At 43.5% G+C, this 23,347-nt stretch overlaps 1 protein-coding gene across 1 annotated transcript; it reads right to left on the bottom strand.

Moving 5' to 3' along the window:
• Positions 1–18,286: 18,286 nt before the first annotated feature.
• On the bottom strand, positions 18,287–20,875 carry s1pr4 (sphingosine-1-phosphate receptor 4). Its single transcript, XM_071927411.2, has 2 exons — positions 20,844–20,875; positions 18,287–20,152 (listed from the first exon to the last, which is right to left on the bottom strand). The coding sequence occupies exon 2, from the start codon at positions 19,956–19,958 to the stop codon at positions 18,720–18,722; it is 1,239 nt and encodes a 412-aa protein (XP_071783512.1). The 5' UTR covers positions 19,959–20,152; positions 20,844–20,875; the 3' UTR covers positions 18,287–18,719.
• Between the last annotated feature and the right edge of the window lie 2,472 nt (positions 20,876–23,347).

A 23,347-nucleotide genomic window follows, 5' to 3' on the forward strand; every position in this document is an offset into this window, starting at 1 on the left:
TGAGTGGCTAAAACCTCTCTCTGTCTCTCACACACATTTTCTCATTCATTTATTTTCTTTCCCTCTCTGGGTGTAGCTGTCATTCCATCTCCAATTTCTATCCCTCCGTTCTGTTGTCCCCTTTCTCCCCCCTTCTCGTTCTCATATTTTCATGTCCGTCTTTCTCTGGTTTCTTCTCTCTTTGGCAGCTGACTTGTCACAAAGACCAGACAGGACAGATCTGATCAAAGCATCAGTTTCAGTTTATGGGCGCAGTCTAAATGTTCGCAGTCTAGCTTTGATCCTTTGATGATGGCACTTTGAAAGACAATGCATCTGTTTGTATGAAAAACAAGTTGTTAGTTTTACAGCCACCGTTGGCTCTTCAAAGATATTTAATATGGGTGGTTTCACCTTGTTGTTTATGAGGGTGGAATTGCAAAAAACAACTTTTCTCATTCCCTTTGCTTTCTCTTCAAATAATGTAGCACGGCAACATAGAGTATTGTGCAGTGTCAAATTAAAAAAAAACCTTGTGAAAGTTGAATGCAAAGCTGTTTGTGATTTTGATCTGTTACCGTGTGAAAAGGAAAACAGATAGGATTTCACACACACCTGCACTGTTCCCAATCCTTGTGGCTACTGTGCCTCGCCAACGCCTTTTCTCAGCAAACTCATGATTGTGGGGGGTCGTGGAACGCCATAATCTCACCACTGTTTGGAAAAGGAGTTTGATTTGATAAACTAACCCCAAAGTCAAGCGCACAGAACATTTTTAGACAAATAGTTCAAATATTTGAGCATGCGCCAAGGCTTTATCTGGGACTGCTAAATCAGTGGTTCAGAGTTGTTCCCATGGGTAAGAGCAATGTTACACAAGGGCAGGTTAATGCTTTGAAGAGAAGTTTTATATTTCTGGATGTATAGTATTCCTGTCAAATACTGCAGTATAAACTAACAATATAATTTCATACGCAATATTAGGAAGGCTCTGCATGCCTACTTAAGTTAAAACTATACTTCAAAATAGGTCAAACGCTGCATATTCACTATCTGTGGCAGATGTTGACATGGGCGTTGTTGCAGGAACAATGAACAGATGTTTGTTATTTGGGTTCGGCTGCCTGATGTCTTCGTCATCGATAGAGATTACTGTGTGTGTGTGTGTGTGTGTGCGTGCGCAGGTCCGTGTGTGAGTTTCCAAGTGATGTGTGGTGTGTTTTCCCACGCACACGTGCATATCTGTGCACCTGTGTGAGTCTGTAGTGTGTTTTCTATGTGTGTGTGTGTCAGTGTCCAGTGTGCACCCACATGGCCGCCTCCTCTCTGGTGTTTTCCTGGTTTCCCTGCACTTTGTGTGTTCCCTGGCTCCCCTCAGATCAACTGCGGAGTGTTTAAGTGTACAGGACAGCATGGTTTGCCTCGGCTCTTTCAGCCCGGCCGTGCGACTACCACAGAGAATTGCTGTCTGAGCCGAGGCAATTACAGCACACATCCAAGCCATCTTAGCCATGAACCAAATGAAGGAGCCTTTGATAGGCCCCGACTGACGCGTATTTACTTTTTACGACCAACCAAGTAGTAAACAGCTTGCCTTGTTGGCGCTGGAGTGAGAGTTTAAATACATGCCTGTTCACACAAACACACATACACATACGCACACCGCACAAACATGCATGGACGCACACATGCACACACACAAATAACTCTTCAAGAAAATATCCACATCAGAAAAAGTACAGCCGTGTAAACAAGCTTTCTCTTCTTCTTCTTCCAATTAAACGAAGACCATAGAAATAGCCAAGAGTAGTGACACTGTCAGCTCAATATTTCTGCCAGTCATTGATTTCATAATCAGGTTTGTCAAGCTATGCCTGGCGGTTTTTTTGGAGCTGCAGAAACAGCAGCAGCAGCAGCAGCCTCCAATTGAAGCCATGTGTGGTGGAAAAACAGGCCTCAGTTTGTGGAGAGATTGCATGCTTGGAGTGGGAGGGAGCCTGCCGGTTACAGAGGTCACGATCCGAACACGCCAACTCCTCCTGGCCTTCTCACACGCCATGGTGACGGCTGCATCTCAATAGTCAGTCGTGAATCCCTCCCACCTCCTCATCTCCTTCACTCCTCTCCTTACCTTCATCTGAACGCGTCTGAATTAACTGGGAAGGCCAGATTGCAGCTATCACCTCTACTGTTTTTGCGTAACTTTTGCAATAATGCAGATCAAGTAAAGCAAATAAGGAAAGGACTAAAATAAATTTTGCATTGCAGCTGGCTTTTGTTCTTATAGGTGGCGTCTCAAACTGCTGGGATGTTGTGTGCAGGGTGTGCCACAAATAAAAAGTGGCTGGTTTGGTTGAGTCTAGTATAGGACTTTATTAGAGTTAGTTCTACCAATAGCATCACTGATACATCCCACTGTCCTTAGATGAACCCAACAGTCTGACGTTGTGTCTGGGTTTGATTCCACCACCACCACTACTTCACTTTAACACACTCTCACGCATCTCTCACACACACATACATACCAACTCTTTCCTCTCTTACCCTATTTTTGTCTTTCTTTTTCTGCTTCGCTTTCTCTGTCCTTTTCCTTCTTTATATCTCTCACTCTTTTCTCAGGCTCTTTCTGAGAGTCTTTCTCTTCCTTTATTTCTCCTCCTCTGGTCTGAATGTTATCAGCGTAGCAGCAGCTATTAGCTAATAGCTGGGATAGCTACCACTATCAGATTCAGAGATAGCCTATTCCAGGCTTTTATGGAGCGGTGCCATTTCCCCTCATGCATTATAATCGATCATGTTCCTGTCAGAGCAGAGAGCCAGATCATTTTTTATTTCTCCATTGTTCCTACAAGAGGTGAGTCAACGCCTCTACACAGGTAACCGAACATTCAAATCATTTAGCATCAAGTACTTTTAATCTAAAATTCCCAAATCAACTAAATCTGATTAGACTCGAATGTCTAATCCCGTTTCATTTCTAAAATGGTTCGTAATGATTGATTTTGCATGAAATTACATCCCGCCAAATTGCATTAACACTACGCAAAGTGGATTACTGTTAATGGGACATGTGAAAAAGCTCCTGCTTGAAGCCCAGTCCCTTCATCAGTCAGATGTGAGGGCTGGTTTATCTAGATTGAGTGATCTAATGGGCTGAATAATGAAGCCCAGATCTAACCAACACTGCTAATGACTTTTTAATGCCCATGGGGCTCTGGGTTACCTGCATGTAGAGAGGTGTGACCTGTCATTTGGGTCTGTGTTATAGCTCTCTGATCTCAGCTAGTCTAACCCCGCCTGGGTCCCAGCTGAAGCGGGATATATAGAATCTCTGGGACACCCGGAGTACAATAACACAACTTGGAGGCGAGTGTTGTCTTGGTCAAAGTGTAACATCACAGTAAGTTGAGATAATATCGGCTGCCTGCAACTGCCTGGGACTCTGCAGCGCAGTTAGAGTCTGTTTCGAGTGGTTCAGCTGACCGAACCCACTCCCTTGCTTCCTGTCTCAGGCAAGAATAAGAATGCTTTACATTTCAGAAGAGCTTTGCACTCTGTGAGACGTTTGCTTTGCACACTAAACAGACTGGAGCAGCAGGATAATATGGCATCCATAAACCAAGGAGGCTTTTATACACAGGAAACTGTAGTCTCCAATTAGATTGGATATTGCTCTCTTTCTCTCTCTCTCTCTCTCTCTCTCTCTCTCTCTCTCTCTCTCTCTCTCTCTCTCTCTCTCTCTCACACACACACACACACATCTCTCTCCCTCTCTATTTTCTCTGTCTCTCTCTCTCTCTCTACTACTTTGCCTGTGTTTTGTGGGAGCAGGCCAACAAATCACAGTGGCACTAATGTGTGAGATGCAGAGTGACGTCAGCGCAGCGTGGCTGAGTTCAGATGTGAAACTTACACCTGCAGTCATTACCACCACCACATATATGACAACATCTCTTGGGTAAACAGGATTGTGAGGAGCAGGATCTCATGAGATATTCAACAAATGGGACGCCGTTATCACCTTTGAAATAAAAAAGAAAAGGGGAGGAAGAAGAAATCAGTGCAATGAAGAAACTTTATCCGTTTGGGGATTTGTACCCATTTATATTACGTAAATATTCCAATTACATTTATGGCATTGTATTGGTTGCCTCCTCCTCTCCTTTTTTGGATACTGCCTGCCATTGGAGCCCAATGTTATTTCCCTCTGACTTTCCTTGTTCTCACCTTCGGCCTTCTGCCCAACAAGCAATTCCTCCAGGCTGTGAATGAGGTCATTTTGCTCGGCGGAGAGTGCAAACCTTGCGCTTTCTAAATGTGGGGACTGGTTCACACCTTCAGCCTCGTGCACAATAATGAGTTCCATCAGGTTGTGAATTATGTTCATTTGGACTCACACGAACTAGAGACCTGACCTTATGCTTTCACAAACCATAAACAAACAAGACTGAGAGCTGTGTTGTAGTTACTATGGATATATGGAAATCATGTAAAACTGAGCACTTCACTACCACTGTATTTGCACAAAGTATTTGTATAAAGATTGTCACTGATTTATGGTTCGGCGTTGCTCAATAGGTAATACCTGGTGCTTCCTGGTTTAGACTGAGAAGACGGATGCAGTTTTACCTTAAAATCTTGCCTGGTGCAGCTTTAAACAGTGTATTTTTTCACTGTGATCATGACAGTGATAAGGGTTCATTTGATTCCCCCTAGAGCCAACCATACTAAAAACATATGCACTCTAATCATTTGAGAAAAACATGGTGTATTATTCTTCTTCTTCTACACGATGTATTATTGATGTACTGTACCTTTCTGGTAATACACCAACCTTGTTTTTGTGGATTACCCATCATTGCTGGGATGTGGGTTAATGTTTATTTTCCAGACACTGAATTGCTATCACTACCACATCCTAACCTTGTATGTCATCCTCTGTCTTTCAGCCCACATCCCAAGAAAATGTCAAATTATTGATTGACCATTGATGTGATTCCGTGGAAAATGATATCACAAATGAAACATTTCCTATATCATGCCTACACACCTACCAAACAAACAATGACTCACGTCAGAGGACAAGACCACTCCCTTTGATTCAATCTGTCACACACTCTCGTACGTTCTCTCTCTTTCTTTCACACACACAGACTCACACACACCCAAAATGCTCAGACACACAAGCTCATGCATGCAAACGAACAATGAGCGCACACACACAGAGACACACACACACACCCACACACAAACACACATGCAATCCCTCATTCCACTCCCCTACAACCGTTCAGTGAAGCGCAACTTTAAGTTCCACATCTCAAACCTAGACAAACATATTTATTCATGATTCCTGGGTAGGGAGGGGCCAGCAAAGTGTTAACACTGGCTGACAGGACAGACATATTTCTCTGTCTGGGAAAGACTCTGCACCACATTGTTAGGTTGTACACCATGTGCTGTGGTTCTGCACATAAACACCGCGCAGAGCTAAGGCTAGCTATTATTCAGAGCTGCGGAAGACACCCAGTTCCTGTATAAAAACAATGTATAGATGCCATCGGGATTCTGTCAGCGGACATTGTAAAACCTTTATGGACCTGTAAATGTAGGCCTGTGACTTCAAAACATAGTCCTCATGACAATTATGTGTAATTATCACGATGTCGAAATGGAGGATAATGCACCGAATGATAGTCCTTTCCTTTCCTTAGACTGGTTTAACTGCTGCAGCCTTGATTATGAGTGAATCTGTAAAGTCTGTCTGTTACTCTTTGAACACTCTCTCCTCAACTTCTTAATTGGAGCATAAGGTCTGATGGACGGAACTTCAGCTGTGGTTCTCCATTGATTTTGATAGATTAAGGGCGAGGAGGCATCGAGAATGTATGCAAAGCAATCAAGGAGAGACTGTTGAGACTCGGCCCTAACCTCCTCCTCACCGCTCAACAATCCTGTCATTATCCCCTTCCCACCAGGGTGGCCCTGGAATTTTCCTTGCAAAACAGCGTAAACAACAACAACAAAAGATAATAATACACAGTGACATTCTAATTTAGCGAGAAGGAAGTTGTAAAAAGAGTTGGAGTTTGTTTTCTTATGTCTCCCCTCGTGGACCCGCCCAGCAACTTCAAGGGTTTTGCAGCGATCTACAATGGGAAAAGAAATCAAACAGTCCAGTCTAACTTGTTCTATGCAAGGAAAGCCCTTGTTTAGTGGGAGACAGAGACAGAACAGAACCACATTCATTTATCATATTCGGTTCTGATTATTTGCAAAAGATGGAGACAGATATCCTTTATGGGCACGGTGCCTGTTGGGCTTCATGCCTGATATCCAGTTCTCCTAGGCTGGCATTTTGTATTGTGAGTATTGATGTCCAGCAGCGCCAGACAGTTTGCATGGCCCCAGCCATTCCAAACAGAACCAGTGTTTTGTTTTTGTCTCCAAGCCGCTTTAAACAAACAGGACTGACCAGGTAGCTGGGTCTGCATATTCCAACCAGGCTCCACATCTGCTGCGTCCTGCTGATCCGGGCAACAGACAAGTCCGCATAGTCATTCCTCACGTCCACACAAACTTAATAATTTTTATTAGAGAGATCAGTTGTATTGTCTTACATTCCAGGGTTGCAAGAGTGGTTTGAAGTGCATCGTAGATGATCAAATCAATTCAAGTCCTGATGTCTTGCTTGAGCATTCAAGACTGCTTGAGACATCAGTGTAAGGGTTTAATTTCCTCAGAGACATACATCTATCAAATGGCCATATGATATTGTTATAGTGTTACAATCTGTGAGGAGTAATGCGCCCCCCCCCCACCCCACCCCCCCACCCCCCCTCTCTCTCTCTCTCTCTGTTTCTGTCAGGTCACAGGTGCTCCACAGCTGCGGAGGGAGGCATCTGGAGCGCAGGAGTAGGGTGGAGAAGGTGGAGAGGGCAGGGAAGGGCAGAGGAGGGCAGAGCGAATCCAGCTTCCATCCTCGCTGTGGTGGGGAGGGTTCCTGGCACCGTGATTTGATGCACAAAGAGAAACAAAAATCACATTGCCAGGGATTTCCACTCCTTCACAGCTCAGCAGGTGACCCAGCCGCATCGGTATGTTCCCATTGTGGGATGCTTTTGTGCAGTCTTCTTGGCTGTTTTCAATTGATATCAGACACTGTATGTTGCTATGGAGTCAGAGGAATAAATACTGGAGAAATTTTACCAGGGAGACTAAAGTTCAGATGGATGTTGTTTTCAGCTCTCTCACAAGACTTCAAGAGATTACCTTGTGGAATTAGTTTCTTACAAGAAAAACCGCAAAAAAACATGTGTCTCCGTTGAGTGCTTTAATACTTCTAAAACTGCAGTTAAATGTGCAGCTGCTTGAAATTCAAACTGTCCACACTATTCTCCCCTTTCAAATCAGCCAGGAAGTGAATCTAAATGCATTTGATAACCGTCCAATTTTAAATAATGTATCAAATTTTTGGAGACATATCACATTTCGGTACTTGGAATGTCCAGTGACCTAGGGCTTTATAACCAAGGAGACTGTTTTGCTGTTTGAAATGTAGGCAAGGAGGATCCCTCATTGGCAGCACACTCTGAAATACAATATGAAATGAGCCCCATCAAAGGCGACGTGATCTTTGGCATCCCGAGCATTGCAGGTTTCGAAACCACCAACGTTACCAGCGAGTAGTCACGTAAAGGTCTGCGTGAGTCTCTGTTCCCTCCAAAGCCAGCCAGCCACTTGCTAAAGGCACAGAGCTTAGCTAATTGGTGAGCATTGATCCCTGCTATGTGTTGTTCACAGTGGCTAAGTTCAGTGCCTGAGGTGAAATAGTTGATTCGACGGAGGGGATTTGTTCCGGTGAATGGAAAGAACTTGATGATCTTGGATATGAAGAAAGGAGGAGGGAGGAGGGAAGCAGAGGAGTGACGAGAGATTAGGCTGAGGGGGAGGGAAGAGGGGGAGAGGGAGACTGGGAGGTGGGAAGAGAGGAGAGGAAGACTGTAAGAGAATCAGGACAAGCGTGGGAGAGTTAATGACTAAGAATTACGGTCCCATGCAGGAGCTGTGTGGGTTTGGACGTGTTATGGACCAAACTCCGCAGGTTCTGAGCGTGCAGTATGGGTCAGACCTGGGACAAACAGCACCTGCACCTTTTGTTTGGATTGTGTTTGCCTGAGCAACAACTGGGCAGGCTTTTACATTTGGGTTTATGAAATCTTAACCTATGCGACCTATGCTTGGCAAGAATCATCATGCATACCGAAATATTTGAAAGGATTTCAGATACAATTTGACCCAGGTTTGATGTGGACTCAAATGTGCCAAAGGGTCTATTGGATTTTAGGAATGTGGTGCTAAATGTCAGACCCGTCGGGGCATGCCCAGTTCTTGTCCAATTGACTTAGCTCAGCACCTGTGTGCCAGTACTTTGGGGCACCAAACAACAGCCTGGACTTATATGGTGGAAAGGAAACCTTGGTGTACCCGACTATCACACTCAGAGATTATTTGCTCATTCTTTTTTCATTGCATTTACACTGTATATGTCACACTGACACTGTCCTGTTCATGTGTGTAAATGCTCTGTACATAAGGTTTTTAAAAAATACCTACTGTGCACACAGGCTGCACCCTCCCATGTCACAGGAAGCGATGTTCGGGCTGTGCCCTCCCGTGCCTACTGAACTGGTATCAGTGTTTTACCTGAAAACTGGCTCAGTTCAGCAGGAACAGGAGTGGAGCCCACTAACTAGCCGAATCTGTGTTCCGCGTTACCTCATCAACCTCCAATCAGCGTGCAGCGAGACAGCCCAGCCCAGTTCCAGTGTTTCAAATTGCTGTGCCCTGTTGTTCAATTAACCACACCCCCAAAGAGTCCCTCGGGGCTTTTGGCTCCAGTCATTGGCCCTGATGAAATCAAACCCGAGCATTCCAACCTGTCAGGCGACTGCGCTGAACCCTGAAGTGTATCCAAGGCAGTGCAGCCGGAGTTAGATGACTGTCCCTTTCTTAGCCAAAGTATGAATGTTTCATAAGCAGATTTACCATTTTTGCTTGATAGGTAGGCCCTGACGTACTGAGCCGTTGTGTGAATATTGTTACATACTGATGCAGTCATTCCTGTTGTTGTGCTCAGCCTTCATGTTTATTTCAGCATCGCATTCATCCCTTGACAAGGCTGCAAACACGTCTCTCTCCCTTTGTCTATGTCTCTCTCTGACTCTCTCTCTCTCTCGTTTCTCTCTCTCTGAGCTGTCAAAGGCCAGACTGAGACTGCAGTTCATTGTGAGGTAATCCCAGTGAAATGCCTGCTATGTCTGTGTAATTGATGTCACCCCAGCAGCCTCCATTATCAGTGATTGGGAATGTGTGCAATGCTGCTTCATCCCCACTCTCTACTTTAGAGATAACTCACGACCACCAAAGGAAAGTGCTTCATCTTGAAGACTTTATACCCATAGGAAAATGGAAGCTCATTAGCGAGCACGATGAATCTGCTCTTATCCAGCAACCCCATTGATTGTGGTTGGCGCCATAAAATTACATTTCTGTTCGAGCTAGAATTTCTGTGGATAGATGTTCCATTCTAACCTTGAAGAGATTACCTAAAGACGGGCTGGAAAGTCGCTATTTCATCGTGTCAGCGGTGGGATCTTGTCTTCAGGGCATTGTTCCAGCCAGGTGGTACCAATGAAAAGTTAGGAGATGATTTGTGTAAGCAGTTAATCTAACTGAATATAGAATACATTGGTGCATGAAGTGCATTATTCAAAATGTCAGTAAGTTTGCTAACTACTTTGAACCATTTGAAGCATGATTTCTTTTGATGTTACAGGTGAAATCAGTGTTTCATGTAATGCATTTACCAACCCGACAGTTGAATAAAGTTGAAATGTGCCTGAGAAAGAATTCTAGTATTGTTTTTTTTATACAATAATAAAAGATAAGATAACATCATTGATCCCCAGGGGGAAATTGGGTCATTGCAGCTGCGAAGAACAGAGGTGGAGAACAAAGAATAAAATAGGTAATTAAAAAGGCTTAGATTAACAAAGGATAGAAACAGAGATAAATTAAAATGAGAGATTGAGCATCTCTGTGATGCTTAGAAAGGATGAAAGGATGAGTTTGGGGGGAGATGATTACCACATTGTCTTGTTGGTGAATTGCCACCTGCTTACCAGCGGGCTGTTAGCGGTTTGCTAACAGGTTATTGTCAGCGCCGTAGCGGAGGATTTCCAGCAAACTGCAGAGGGTCACAGGTTCAGCTCTCTTCTAAAGTTACACTTGCTACACCCAGTTGGCTGGGCTGCCTGCCGCATACACTGAAATCATAAACATGACAATACACATTCCCAAATTCTCATCAAAACACACACACACACACACACACACACACACACGCAATTACACAGCCATAAACGGGTTACCCAGACCAAAGCCTCCAGCTTTGACCACGTCTCTCATTTTAGTCTCCATAGCGATGTCAATGTCCCTTTCATCTTCGGGCCTCAAAGGCTGACCAGATTTCATGATGTGGCTGCTTTATTGAGCCTGATCTGCTTTTGTTGCCCCCATTCAATCAGGGTCCGTGTGGTTCTGGCCCATCGCTGTGTGCTGGGCTGGGTAATTTGGTTTAGGGCTGAACGGGAACATCTGTTCTACAAAGCCTCAGTCCCTTCCGTTCCTCCTGCCTCATAGCATGTAAATGGCGAGTTATGTGAAAAACCAAGGCTGGCGTCGGGGCTACTGCTGCCGCTCAGGACCCGAGAACCTCAAGTCACGACCCGAAACCCAAACCCACTCAACAGCAATCTCACAGACGAGGGAGGGAGACGAGTGACGCTTTGAAATGCAAAGTTCAGGCCAAACCTTTGTGTGAAGTCATGTAGAAATTATAGTTGGAGTGACTTTGACTAAAGATATGCTTAATTGATTTCATATGTACAGTAGGAGGTTTTAAACGACCCAGTAAATGGTGAGCAGAAAAATGTTTCAGAAGAAGTGTTTCATTGTGGTATTACACATTTACAGGGATTATTGTTTTGTTATTCTCTATGACTGCATTATATATATATTTTTAAGAATGATATAGCACAAACAAGACATCCACTTTTTATTGTGCTATCTGGGGCCTCATTCATAAAAGGTATGCACACATTTTGGGCCTATGACCAAATTTTTTTTAGGGTTTTTATGAAATATTGATCGGGATCTGGATGCCAAACACAGTGGGATTCATGAATTTTGGAGATATATAAACACTGAACAAAAAATCTATCATCATGCAACACATTAATACATACTGCAGATATAATCTTAAAGACACCATGAAATGGCATCTTTACTTCCTGTATTTGATGCATTTCCTGTTGAAACAGGATGTCGGGGCGGGACATAATGCAGTGAGGGATCAATCAAAAGTCTAAACCAATGGAATATCAGTCAGGGAGAGAAAGGCAATTTTATTTGATGGGAGGGGTGCAGAGGGGCGGAATTGTTCAAAAAGCTGATGGTTTTATTGGTTAGAAATTTATTTACACCTACTAGTGCAGCATGAAGTCACCATGAAAGATACTGTTTTCCAGGAAGTAAAAGTAATGGGAGTTAATTTCATGGGGACTTTAATAATTTGCTGTTATCATATTTATTCAAATGAATTTAAGTTCGAATTAAGCTATAACAGAGTGGCGTAGCGATTACTGTCCTTCAGCCGGAAAGACCGAGTTCAAGCCCTTTTCACAGCAAGTATCCGCCCTGCTGAAGTGTCCTTGAGCAAAACGCTGAATCCAAACCAGTTCCAGTTGTGCTGTTGTGTATCCGACCCTGACCTCTCACCTCTGGCCTTCCTGTGGAGGTGGGCAAGCGAAAGACAATTTCCGCTCAAGGGGATCCATAAATTATCTCCAACAAAATAATAATAAATAAACAAAGACAAAGCATGTTTTTATAAATGAGGCCCCTGAACTTGAACACAACAGACCTCTCTCAAAGAAAACCTGTGTCCTCCTCACTTTGGAAACTTTTTGGAAACCGAAGCCACATCATCACCCTTGGAACATCTTTCACAACACAATTAGTTAAGTGGTCACGGTGCTCAGCCAAAGCAGAGGAAGAATGAGAGAGGGGATTAAGAAAAGAAGGAAAACATGCCCACATACATTCCCAAGGTTGAGCGCAAAGTCACTGCCGATGGCCGAGGTCCAAACCTGGGAGAAAACTAGTGTTGTCTTTAGTAATTGTCCTGTGTACCCAAAACGAAAGAAGATTGAAAAAGCGCCTTTGTGTGCTTGTGGCAATTTTTCACCTTGTTGGAACATGTTATTTTCTTTTTTTTTTATGAAAAGGGAAAGGTTAAAAGCAAAGGGTTGGCGTGCACAATGTGTCTGCCTCCACCATTTTATTTCTCATAACCTCTGGCCTGTTCTTCTTTGTATCCGCTGTCCCACTATCTGGAATCTGATAAAGAAAGAGGAAACAGCTGTGCCCAGCGATGGTGTAGCTGTTAAGACCCTCATCTCCCCACATGTACCCAGCGCTGGCCTACGACTGAATCTCTCCAGAACCTTCTCTCTCTCTCTCTCCTGTGTCCCTCCCAGCTTTCTTTCTGTCAACATACAGAAAAAAATCCCCCCCCAAAAAAACGACAGTACGAAGGCGAATGGGCTGAGGAAGAAACAGCTGAGGAGAGTTCGTCTTTCTCCATTCTGTCATCCTCCCTTTTCCTCTTCAGCTGTTGTCTTCCTACTGTGTGTCGTCAGGTCAGAGTCCCAGTGTGTGTGTGTGTGTGTGTGTGTGTATATATGTGTGTGTGTGTGTGCATGGGAGGTGGGGCGATAATAGACACACTTTGTATGCGTTTATGCATTGCTGAGGAGGAGACATGTGCAGCCCTAACTGTGAACATACATAAATTATAATAAAATCCAATTACACCGCAGAACAAGAGAACCCGGGTCTCCAAATCCTTCAGGCGAGATTCCACAGCCAGGTGCAGGAGAGGGAAACACAGACACACAGACACATGGGAAACAAAAATGGTCTTGTATGCAAATGTTTGACTTGTTCGTGTGGACACGCAGCGAGAACGCCCTTCCTCTCCTTTGTTCTCTGTGTTGGCAAGAGCATGATGTCAGCTGCCCAGAGGAAAATGGCGACCGCTTTGACTGATTGGGTATAATTGTATCCACAACACCGAGTATTTACACAGCCATTATTGATGTCTGAATGTGGAGTGGGACGCTGTAAGGTAGCCAAACACACAGGCTTTTTTTCTTAGGGAGGCTTTCTTAGGGAGCGCGTCCGCTGGGTCAAATAAAGAGAGAAGAGAGAGAGAGAGAATTTCCTGATGCTGCCAGTTTATGAAATCATCCTCTGTGCGGCTGAGAAAGACCAGATAAGCGCTGACCTCACAGATACCTGGCTGTCACTCTCTCCATTACCTCAGTGTGGGAACACACACACACACACACACACACACACTCACACACATGCACGGACACACGCACACACATGTTAACACGTAGCTTGACACACACACACATTAACACTCGCACACATGCTCACTCACTCACACAAAGTGCTATTGTGTATTCTCCTGCCCTGTAGAAGTAGGCAGGTGCTGTATGGCTAATTATGGGAAATTAGTGATAATGAAAGACTCTCATATCCAAACCAAAATATATCGTCATAATAATGAATCTATTGTTGTACAGTAATTCTCTAGAAAATGGCACTGCACCTAATATATTATCTAAGAAACAGTTGCAGGAGTCCAGAGGAGTGAAGTGTGTAAGTCACTCTTTCTCAACTACCTGTAGATTCTGCTGTTAAAATGGACTGCCAGGTGGCAAGCCATGCAAATGTTTTCATGTGGAGAAACAATCAGACGGCTAGACCACCTCCACATCCCCTTCCGTCTCCCCGCACCACCGTGTTTACATGTTGTCCCTCCTCTTTCCCATGACCTACAGGTACAGGAGAGGGGATTAGGGCATTGTGTAACTCGGGTATGGTTAACAGCAAGCCTGCTGCCACTGGGTTCATGCAATAAGAGGCTGGAGAGGAGGAAACATGGGAAAAGAGAGATAGGGAGTGAGTGAGTGAGTGACTGCAGGGGCGGACTGGTCATCAAGAGCAGTGATTCTCAACCTTTATCATATCAAAGACCCCAAATTTAGTCCACATTAGAGCCACGGACCCCCATTTGATGAGATTTTGCCTCTCTGAGAATATTTGTATTGTTAGATAAGATTTTTGCCAGAATCCCATGACTATCTGTTTTGTAGATAGAGAGATAACAGTGAAACTATGACCAAAATAATCATTCTTCTACATCCTCTAATTGTGATAACTTCTTGTAAATGAAATAATGGTGAAGTTTAACAATTCATAAATTTGCTGGGGACCCCCTGGATTCCCCTCAAGGACGCCTGGTGGTCCTCGGACCCCACGTTGAGAACCACTGATCTAGAGTAGCGTGAGTTTTCCCAATGGGGCCGGTCAGCCTGTGGGTCAACCTGTGGGCCAGCAGTGAGTGCAGCAACACTGATAGCAAAAGATAAAAAAAAAAAATGTCCCATGCTGTTTGGTAGTTCTGCTGTAGACCGGCCGGCTCCATAGAGGTGTACATTCTACCTTTCATGCAGTGAGCTGACAACGACAGACTGATTGTGTTGTGCATAAATTGTGTCGACCTAACAAATGATCACGGAAAAGCAGCAGAACAAAAATGCAAAAGCGGGACTGAAAAACTAAGTGAAAACAGTCCCTCAGGGCAGATGTGACCAAATGCCAGAAATTGATTAATTTATTTTTTCGCACTAGAACTAACAGTGCAACATGCATCAGTTCTTCTAGCATCAAAGTGCAGCAGCATAATTGTAGCTGTTATGCTGCCTTCAGGTGCTGTCGGAATTATCAGAATTACGATTAAAGCAGTAAAAAAGTAAAAGGAAAGTTCAAATTCTCTATGATCTCCAAGTTGCTGAGATGTGACAATTATGGGTAGTGAGCATAAATCTTGTCAATAACTAATGGTAAAAGTGATGTATTTTTATTAAATTTTGAAATGAAATGTATCATCCAATATGTAAAATGGCAACTTAATTTTAAAGATTCTAAAAAAAATAGGCTATGACTTTAATAATACTTTGACACAATATGTGTCCATAATGTGAGAAGCGGGTCGGCAGTGGAGGGCCGGTCTGGGTCAAATTTCCAGGGTCGTTTTTTTTATTTTTTATCCCAGTCGACCACTGACTGACTGACTGACTGTTTGACTAGTTGAATGTCTTACTGACTGAATGACTCTTCCGTTTCAGTGTTTACAGTACCAGAGATCAGACTGTGTCACTTGCTTCACTCTTTAGCCTCTGTCCCTCGGTTTCGTCAGGTTCCCCCTCGGCTCCGGCACCTCTCCTGCCCGGCCCGACACCCCGCCTCACCCGCTGCCTTCGCCTCTCCTCAGACAGTACATCATTAGCTGTCTGCTGAACACCTGGAGGCAAAGCCAGCGAGGTAATTATTGAGGGCATGGCCACGTCTGCACGCAACCATCATTAACCCATCGCACCCCATTTGGAGTGGAGAAAAGGCCTTCTTGTTGCAGCGAGAGAGAGAGATACTGAGAGAAGGAAAGATTGGTGATCAGCCCCTGACATGTCAAATATGATACAACAAACGTCTCTGAGCCCGGAGCTAATAAAGCCTGGAATTTTCTGTTGCTTTTTCATCAGGCACCAGACCTGGAGCCGTGCCAGGACCAGAGATGAGGGAGGCTTATCCCCTACTCTTAACCGTAAAGATGCAGGAATTCATGAGTGGGGAAGGGGAAACACACACACACACACACACACACACACACACAAACACACACAGACAAATACACAAAACTAGCAATGACTTGTTTGCTTCCATAACCACAAAAAAAAACAGGAAAAGATTTTGAGGAGAGCTGGCCTCAGAACTTCTCACAAGGGCGCGATTACTTTGGAGAAACCTCACAAATGACTGTAGAGACTGGTTTTAAATGTGTAGGTGTGTGTGGTTATGTGCATGTGTGTGTATGAGTGTGTGTAGGTGTGTGTGTGTGTGTGTGTGTGTGTGTGTGCGTGTGCGTGTGTTTTTCTGCATCTTTATGTCTGTATATATGTGTGTGAACATTTGCATTTGTGTGTGTATGCGTGTGTGTATGCAAAGTCAAGTTGCTTCATTGTCATACTGTATATAGCGATACTATGAAATGTGTGTGCGTGTGTGTGTACGTGTGCGTGTAGGCCTATACCTTTGTGTGTGTGTGTGTGTGTGTGTGTGTGTGTGTGTGTGTACTTTAGCGGCTGTATGGCACAATACAATCATCTCAGCTGCGTGGGCGGCCATTCCAGGTAAAAGGGATAAAAGCGACGTTCTTCTCCTCTCACCTCAACGCCTCATTTCCTCCTTGCAGCCGGCGCTGACGAGCCCGTGCAGCTCACACACGTCACCAACAGGAATGCCTGCCTGATGCCTGAGCGGCTGCCAGAGCAGGGGTTCATCTCAACAGTCAGTGGTAGCTCCCTCTCCCTGGCTCCTTATCCATAGGAGGGGCATAGGAGGCATAAAATAAACAAGTGAAAAAGTCAGGATATGAATCATCTACTCATCAAGATCAGATTCACTTTGAACGCCAGTTACAGTAAATGTACAGGAATTTGGCACAAATGACAAATTCCGGCATATTTTTAATAACTGAACTCAAGGTAGACATACTGTATATTGTATATAGGAATGCTTTCATCATTTAAAGCATTTTGAATAATTGATTGCAAATTCTTTCTTAGGAATAGGGATTTTTTCTTTTAATTCATTTCTTCCTTCGGCTAATCTTTTTTATCATTAGCATGGGTTTGTGATCATGACTCACACACACACACACACACACACACAGAGAGAGAGAGAGAGAGAGAGAGAACACACACAGACCTCTATCAGTTAGGTGCCAATCCGTCTCCTGTAATTTGTAATAACCAATCCTCCATCAACCACAGTCTAATATCATGCATCAATCATTTCCATCATTTCCTCTCTCATGCTCTTATTTTCATGGCTGACTGTGTGAGTTTCACGTGGAAAAAAAAACATGTCTGGTTTAACTCATCACTGCCTGAGGTAGGAAAAAAGACACTGATGCATGACAAACGAAAACTCTTAAAGTGTATTGTTCATTTTGAGTATGTAAAAGGCCTTGATGCCAGCTGGCAACTAACTGTTCTCTGGATCCTTCATGATACTTTATCTAAATGGTTAATTCCTTTAAGCTTTGATATTGGCTAGATTGCTATTTCTAGAGTTAACCCAGAAAGGAGACAATATTAGAATTTTTAAAGTGGAAACTATTCCTTCAAATTAGATGTTTATCTCTCTAAAAATAAAATCAATCTTCAAGCTTCTTTTTACAGTGTCTCTATAATGAATTCAAATGTGAAACTGTGCCAGAGAAACCAACTTTGCATACTGTCTGCTTATTGAAAGTTTTAGACTGTTCTTGGGTTTCTTTTGTGAAAGTCCCTCCGATATTCTCGAGTCGAGATAAAACAGGTTGTTCCAGGATGCAGACGTTTAAGTACAGTACAGTAGCCTATATGACTTAGGGGTGGATACTACCTGCTGAACCTTATCTATCTATCCTGCCAGACAGTCATAATGAATTTATCAATAAGCCGTGGCTGTGTATGCCCTTGGGGCTGCAGTCCCAGCCCTCACCCTCTCTGTACTGAACTTCAATCACTCAGTCTGTCAGAAAGCAGGGAGGGAGAGCAGCCTGCAAAAGGCCTCTTGAGGAGTCTGTTATGCAACCTGGCGATAGTGTAGGTCTGTCAGAGGAGAAGAGCCTTCAAAAGTAAAGAAAATAAACATTTTCCCTCAGGCACAGTTACTCACACGACTGGTTCGCAAATCCTGTACTAAACCGCTGAATGAACAAAAATATTGTTTTAGGCAGAGATTAGAAGATGTCAGTTTACTGTGGTGGGATATGGTAAATCTACCTCTGTTCACTGCAGCATCTGTTAAAATTAGAAAGCTATTCATCACACATGCAGAGTTCAGTACAATATTTCCTTTTCAGACTGGGAAAAGACAAAAGCACTTTGAATCAGTTGGTCTCCACACAGAAGCCAGTCCATGCCTATGATAATATGTCTCCCTCCAGAGGAAAGTGGTGGTAGTATAGTTATTACGGTAAAAAAAAACATTTATTCTTTGTTAAAGTAAAATAAACTTTATTTATATTCAGTTCTGTAAAAAAACAAACAAACATCGGGCTTAGAAAAAATTGTTACAACACAATATTGAAACAGACATTTGCATTGTACATGTCTGTGACTCCTCTTATACTGTATATATACATTAACTCCTGTAAATAGCAGTTTCAAAACCTAAAACATAAATTTACAGCATATAACAACAAGTACAGTGTAACTCAGTAAACAGAAACTATACAATAAAATGCTGAAATGCATAAAGAAAATAAATGGCTGGTAAGGCTAAAAAAATAAGACAAATATGGCATTTCTTCTATCCACAGTATTATTGTAACCTCTAGGAAAAAGTCAAATTTTTTTTCTGTATTTTATGACTGTGTAATCATCAGTTGTATGACAAATCATTATACATTCAAACCAAAACTCAGAGGAAACCAGTAGATGTGTATCGGTGCGCACAGGTCCTGTTTGTTTGGGCGGGGAGCACGCTGTGGTTTAACCACTTGAAACTGACAGGCAGGTGGTGGTGGAACTGAGTCTGTATTTTTTTGGGGCGTTGCGACTCTTGCGTGGAGTCGAGGGCGGGGAGGCCACGCTCAGATTCCTGACCTTACTGAAACTGTTCCTCAGGCTGTCCCTCCGGCTCTCCGAGGTGCTGCTGGTCTCCTTGGACAGGAAGGTGTCCGGGCTGCAGAGGCCGACCTTCAGGCAGCAGCAGCACAGCAGGCCGGCGATGGCCTTCCTCAGCTCGCTGCTGCCCAGGGCGTAGATGATGGGGTTCAGGCCAGAGTTGAGGACCGCCAGGCAAATGACCAAGTCAGCGCTGAACAGAGGGGCACACTGGCGGGAGGTGCAGAAGAAGTCCACCAGTAAGAGCAGGAACAGAGGCCCCCAGCAGAGCATGAAGACCCCTACAATGGAGATGACAGTTTTGAGGAGAGCCAGGGAGCGTTTGCGACTGCGCTGGAAGTCCAGCTGTGTCGTGTGTACGTGCCTGTAGATGAGACCATAGAGCACTCCGATGGCCAGGAGGATGATGAAGAAGATGATGAGGGAGAAGAAGATGTAGGTCTTAGAGTAGAGAGGGAGGAGGGTGGAGCAATCCTCCAGGCTGCACATGCAGTTCCACCCTAGCAAGGGGAGGAAGCCGACCACCAGCGCCAAAACCCAGCAGAGCACCACCAAGCCGTAGATGCGGCAGTAGGATTTCCCGGTTGACTTCTGCTGCAGCGGCTTTATCATGGTGGTGTAGCGCTCCACGGCAATCAGCAGAAGACTGAATATGGATGCGGCCAGGGCCACGAAGAGCGTGCCTTCCCTGAAGAGCCAGAGCTCGGGGCTGAGGCGGAACGTCTGGCTGCCAGACATGCAGATGTTGACCACGTAGGCAGCGCCGGTGAGGAGGTCACTGAGGGTGATGTTGGCGATGCAGACGTACACCCAGCGCCGGCTGTGGCAGATGCGGGAGACAACAGCTATCAGCACCAGGAGGTTCTCCAGGATGATGAAAACACTGAACAACAGGAAGATGCCCATGGTGACAGTGATGTGGTTCTGGTTGCTTGAAATGGTTCTGTTCTGCAGGCGGCCAGTGTGGTTGTAATGCTGCAGGATCACATAGTTGATGCTGTCTGCGGTGGTGGCGTTTGAGATGCTGTTGTTGCCGTAGTAACTGGGGGAATGGTACAAGTTGGGGCAGGAGGAGGGCGGGCTGAGAGAGGAGAAGATATTCATAGTAAAGGCTGGGTTGGTGGAGACGGGACTGGCTGTGGTGGGACAGAAGCGGACTGGGATGATCTCAAGTTGGATGGGTCCGGCTAGAAAAAGCTTAGCTGGTATGAGCTGCACTGGAATTAGTGTGGAACTCCTGTTCTCAAACAGGCTATCACACTCTTACCACTGGAGCTCTGCTAGTGGACAACACACACCTGAGAAGTGATAAAATAAGAGCAACATCAATACAGCATCTATGTACAAATCACAGGAATAATGTTCACAACGATCACACAACATAAAATCCCCTGGTGCTCATTATGACTGTGCTGTGCGCTCCCTCATCAGCGTGCGTCAGTCAATTTAAAAGGCATCATTTAAATCTCTCCCTCCTGCGCCACACACACTCCGCTAAACTGTGGTTAACAGAAGAAGAAGTAAGCAGCTGCAGAGGGCCTTTAAATCGATACGTGAAGGAAATACACATATGATTTGATAAAAGAATGATGAAAAATGTTATCTTAAAGCTCCTAATCAGCAGAGACAACTGTATACTATAATAGTAAATAATTGCCAAATGGCAAAAACATAAAAATAAAAAATAAAAAATCTGCACAGATTTTTTTTCTTCTTATTCCTCTAAAACCATTTTTGGTGAAAATCTGAGCATTTTCATGTTAGTATTGTAAAACTTTTCATGTGAGCAGTAGCAGAAAAATTGCATTCATCTTTACTCATGAAGTTCTGCATGTAATGCCACAAAAGTTGAGCTGAAATCTGTTTTAACAATTCAAATATACTCATGACAAATTGATGAAATTTGTTACACATAATTAGCTGACCTGTACAGTAAAGTGAATTCTTTGACAGCAAAGCTTTGCAGAAGTGACAGGACACCGTACTTACTGTAGAGGTGGTGATGCTGAGTGTGTGAATATTGTAACTCAAGCTGAGTACGGATTTTTACTGCTCTTGTTTGATGGGGAAGTGGTCCACACCCATCCAACACACACAAATATATACACACACACACACACACATAAACCTACACACACACACACACACACACACACACAACACGCAACACACACATGCACACACATATGCAACAAAGATTGCTGTCACTGTTGTTCCATCACCTTACAAAGAGACAGTCCAATTGTGAAATTTAGAATTTGACAAAAACTTGGCAAAAGATGTTGTTTGCCAAGTGCTACTGCTTCTACTGCTTCTTTCAGAAAGGCACATTTGACTAAAAATTCACATTTATGATTTTAGTTATGCCATCAGTTTTGTGGTGCATCAAGATCATATTTTCCCAGGGCATCATGCAACTTTCACTGCTACTGCAATATCCTTTCTTAAGCTGACTTATACGGGAAGGACTGTTTCAACACATGTATGGCACACATAATAGATGTACGATAGAGTATGATGACAAAAGGATGTTTTGGAGGATGTGTGGCAAGATAGCCTACTCACTTTTACGAGCCTCTGCCACACAGGCATCATTACAAAATCATTAAATTAGAATTTTTTTTTCTCAATATTTCTCAGAAATAACAAGAGAAAAACAGGAACTCCCAATCTGATAGAGAGGGGCCCCTCCCTGCACATCAGGGTTTCATACCTCGACACCCAGCTGTGGTAGCAGTATCAGCAGATTAGCCACAGCAGAGGTGTGGACTCCAGTCACAGGACTTGGACTAAAGTCAGACTCCAGTCACAATTTTAATTGCTTGAAACTTGATTTGATGCATGAAGAGAAGACTTGAGACTTGACTTGTACTTTGATGACTTGAAAAGGTTTCTAAAGTCTTCACAAAAGATCTTGTGTTTGTGTAAACTTGGATTGAAAGTGATGAGATTTGTTCCACCAGAAAACTGAATTTAAATTCTGTTTTGTGAATTTGAATGGAATGATTGAATTTAATTTAAAGTTAAAACTGATTATAGAAATCAAACTCATGATGCACTTACTAAGTTTTTATACTATTAAAGCCATATTGCATTGAAAAGTCCTAGATATTTTGTTTTCTTTCAGATATTAAATTGATACTGGACTCTTGATTTGTTCTGACTTGACTTGGTGTTCCACATTTAGACTTGGGACTTGACTTGAGACTTGTGCCTCAACACTTGAGCCTGACTTGGGACTCGAGCGAAGATCACTTGGTCACACCTCTGGGCCACAGTAACACTATTCGCTCCCTGCCCACTTAACATGAGTAAACCGCTAACTACGCACCAGTGGAGCCTAACCACAGGCCATGCAGCAGGCAGTAGCAGTGAAGCTCGAACCACTTTCAACTCAACCATGAGCCCATAACATACTAAGCACCAGCACACGAGACCCAGGCATCTCTCAGGCACTAGAAAGTGATGCCAGGTTTACCACTTACCAAAAAAAAAAAATCACGAAAACCACTTCTCGAATATGAGCGAACCCAGAACACATGACCAGACTCGCTGCTTCTCAAGGGCAGAGTGGAGAGTTCCCAAAAACCTATGATTATAGATTTCTAACTCTCAGCAAACTAGTTTCTATTTGTATCCCTGCACTATAATTATCATTTATCAAATACTTCAAAAGCATGCTGCTGTGGTCTGAAAAAACATTGAATGAAACCTTTAAGAAACTCTCACTATAATTATGTCAATGCCCCAACTATATTTCTCTTAACAAATATTGTTTTTCTTTCTCAGATTCTTCAGTAATGAAAAAAAAATACAGGTGGATCTGTCATCTTCCATTTAGGTCCATCCCAGCTCTACTTCTGACTCAAGATAAATCATAACAGCTCTTCGGTTAGCATAATATCTCCATTAAAGAGGAAGAAAAGATCTCCTGCAGAGCCTGTGGAAGATTGCAATGCTAATATTGATGCAGCTTTGTATCAATATTAGCATTGCAAATAAATGCAATAAATAATGCAAAGGCAATATAATTGTGATGCAGTTGACCTACATATGGTAATGAAGCATGACATGGGCGTCCCCCGTGAAACCAAACTAAGGCTAATTTCTGTCACAACTTCTCCTTTTTAGTAAGTCTATCATATAGAGCTATAAAACTGCAGGCATGCATCAGTAACTCATATGGTAAAACCTAAGTCAAGTGATGCTGCAGAGGAACTTTAAAATGAAACAGGAGCAAAAAAACATCCAGCTGCAGCATCCTGAGGTGTCAACAACACCCGTAACTGTTGAAAACGCCCTTACACTGAAAATAAAACTTCAAACATCACTCTGCCCGCAAAGAGCTCACCACACTGTTTATCTTTTTTTTCCACCGATGAACTGAAAACTTCTGGCTTTTGGTGGCTGTAAACAACATTGTGTTTGTGGCCCGAAAAAACTCTTCAGCCATCAAATTACTCCCACTATCAATAATAATATATTAATAATAT

This window comes from Centroberyx gerrardi, chromosome 9, assembly GCF_048128805.1.
Source record: "Centroberyx gerrardi isolate f3 chromosome 9, fCenGer3.hap1.cur.20231027, whole genome shotgun sequence".
NCBI lineage: Eukaryota > Metazoa > Chordata > Actinopteri > Beryciformes > Berycidae > Centroberyx > Centroberyx gerrardi.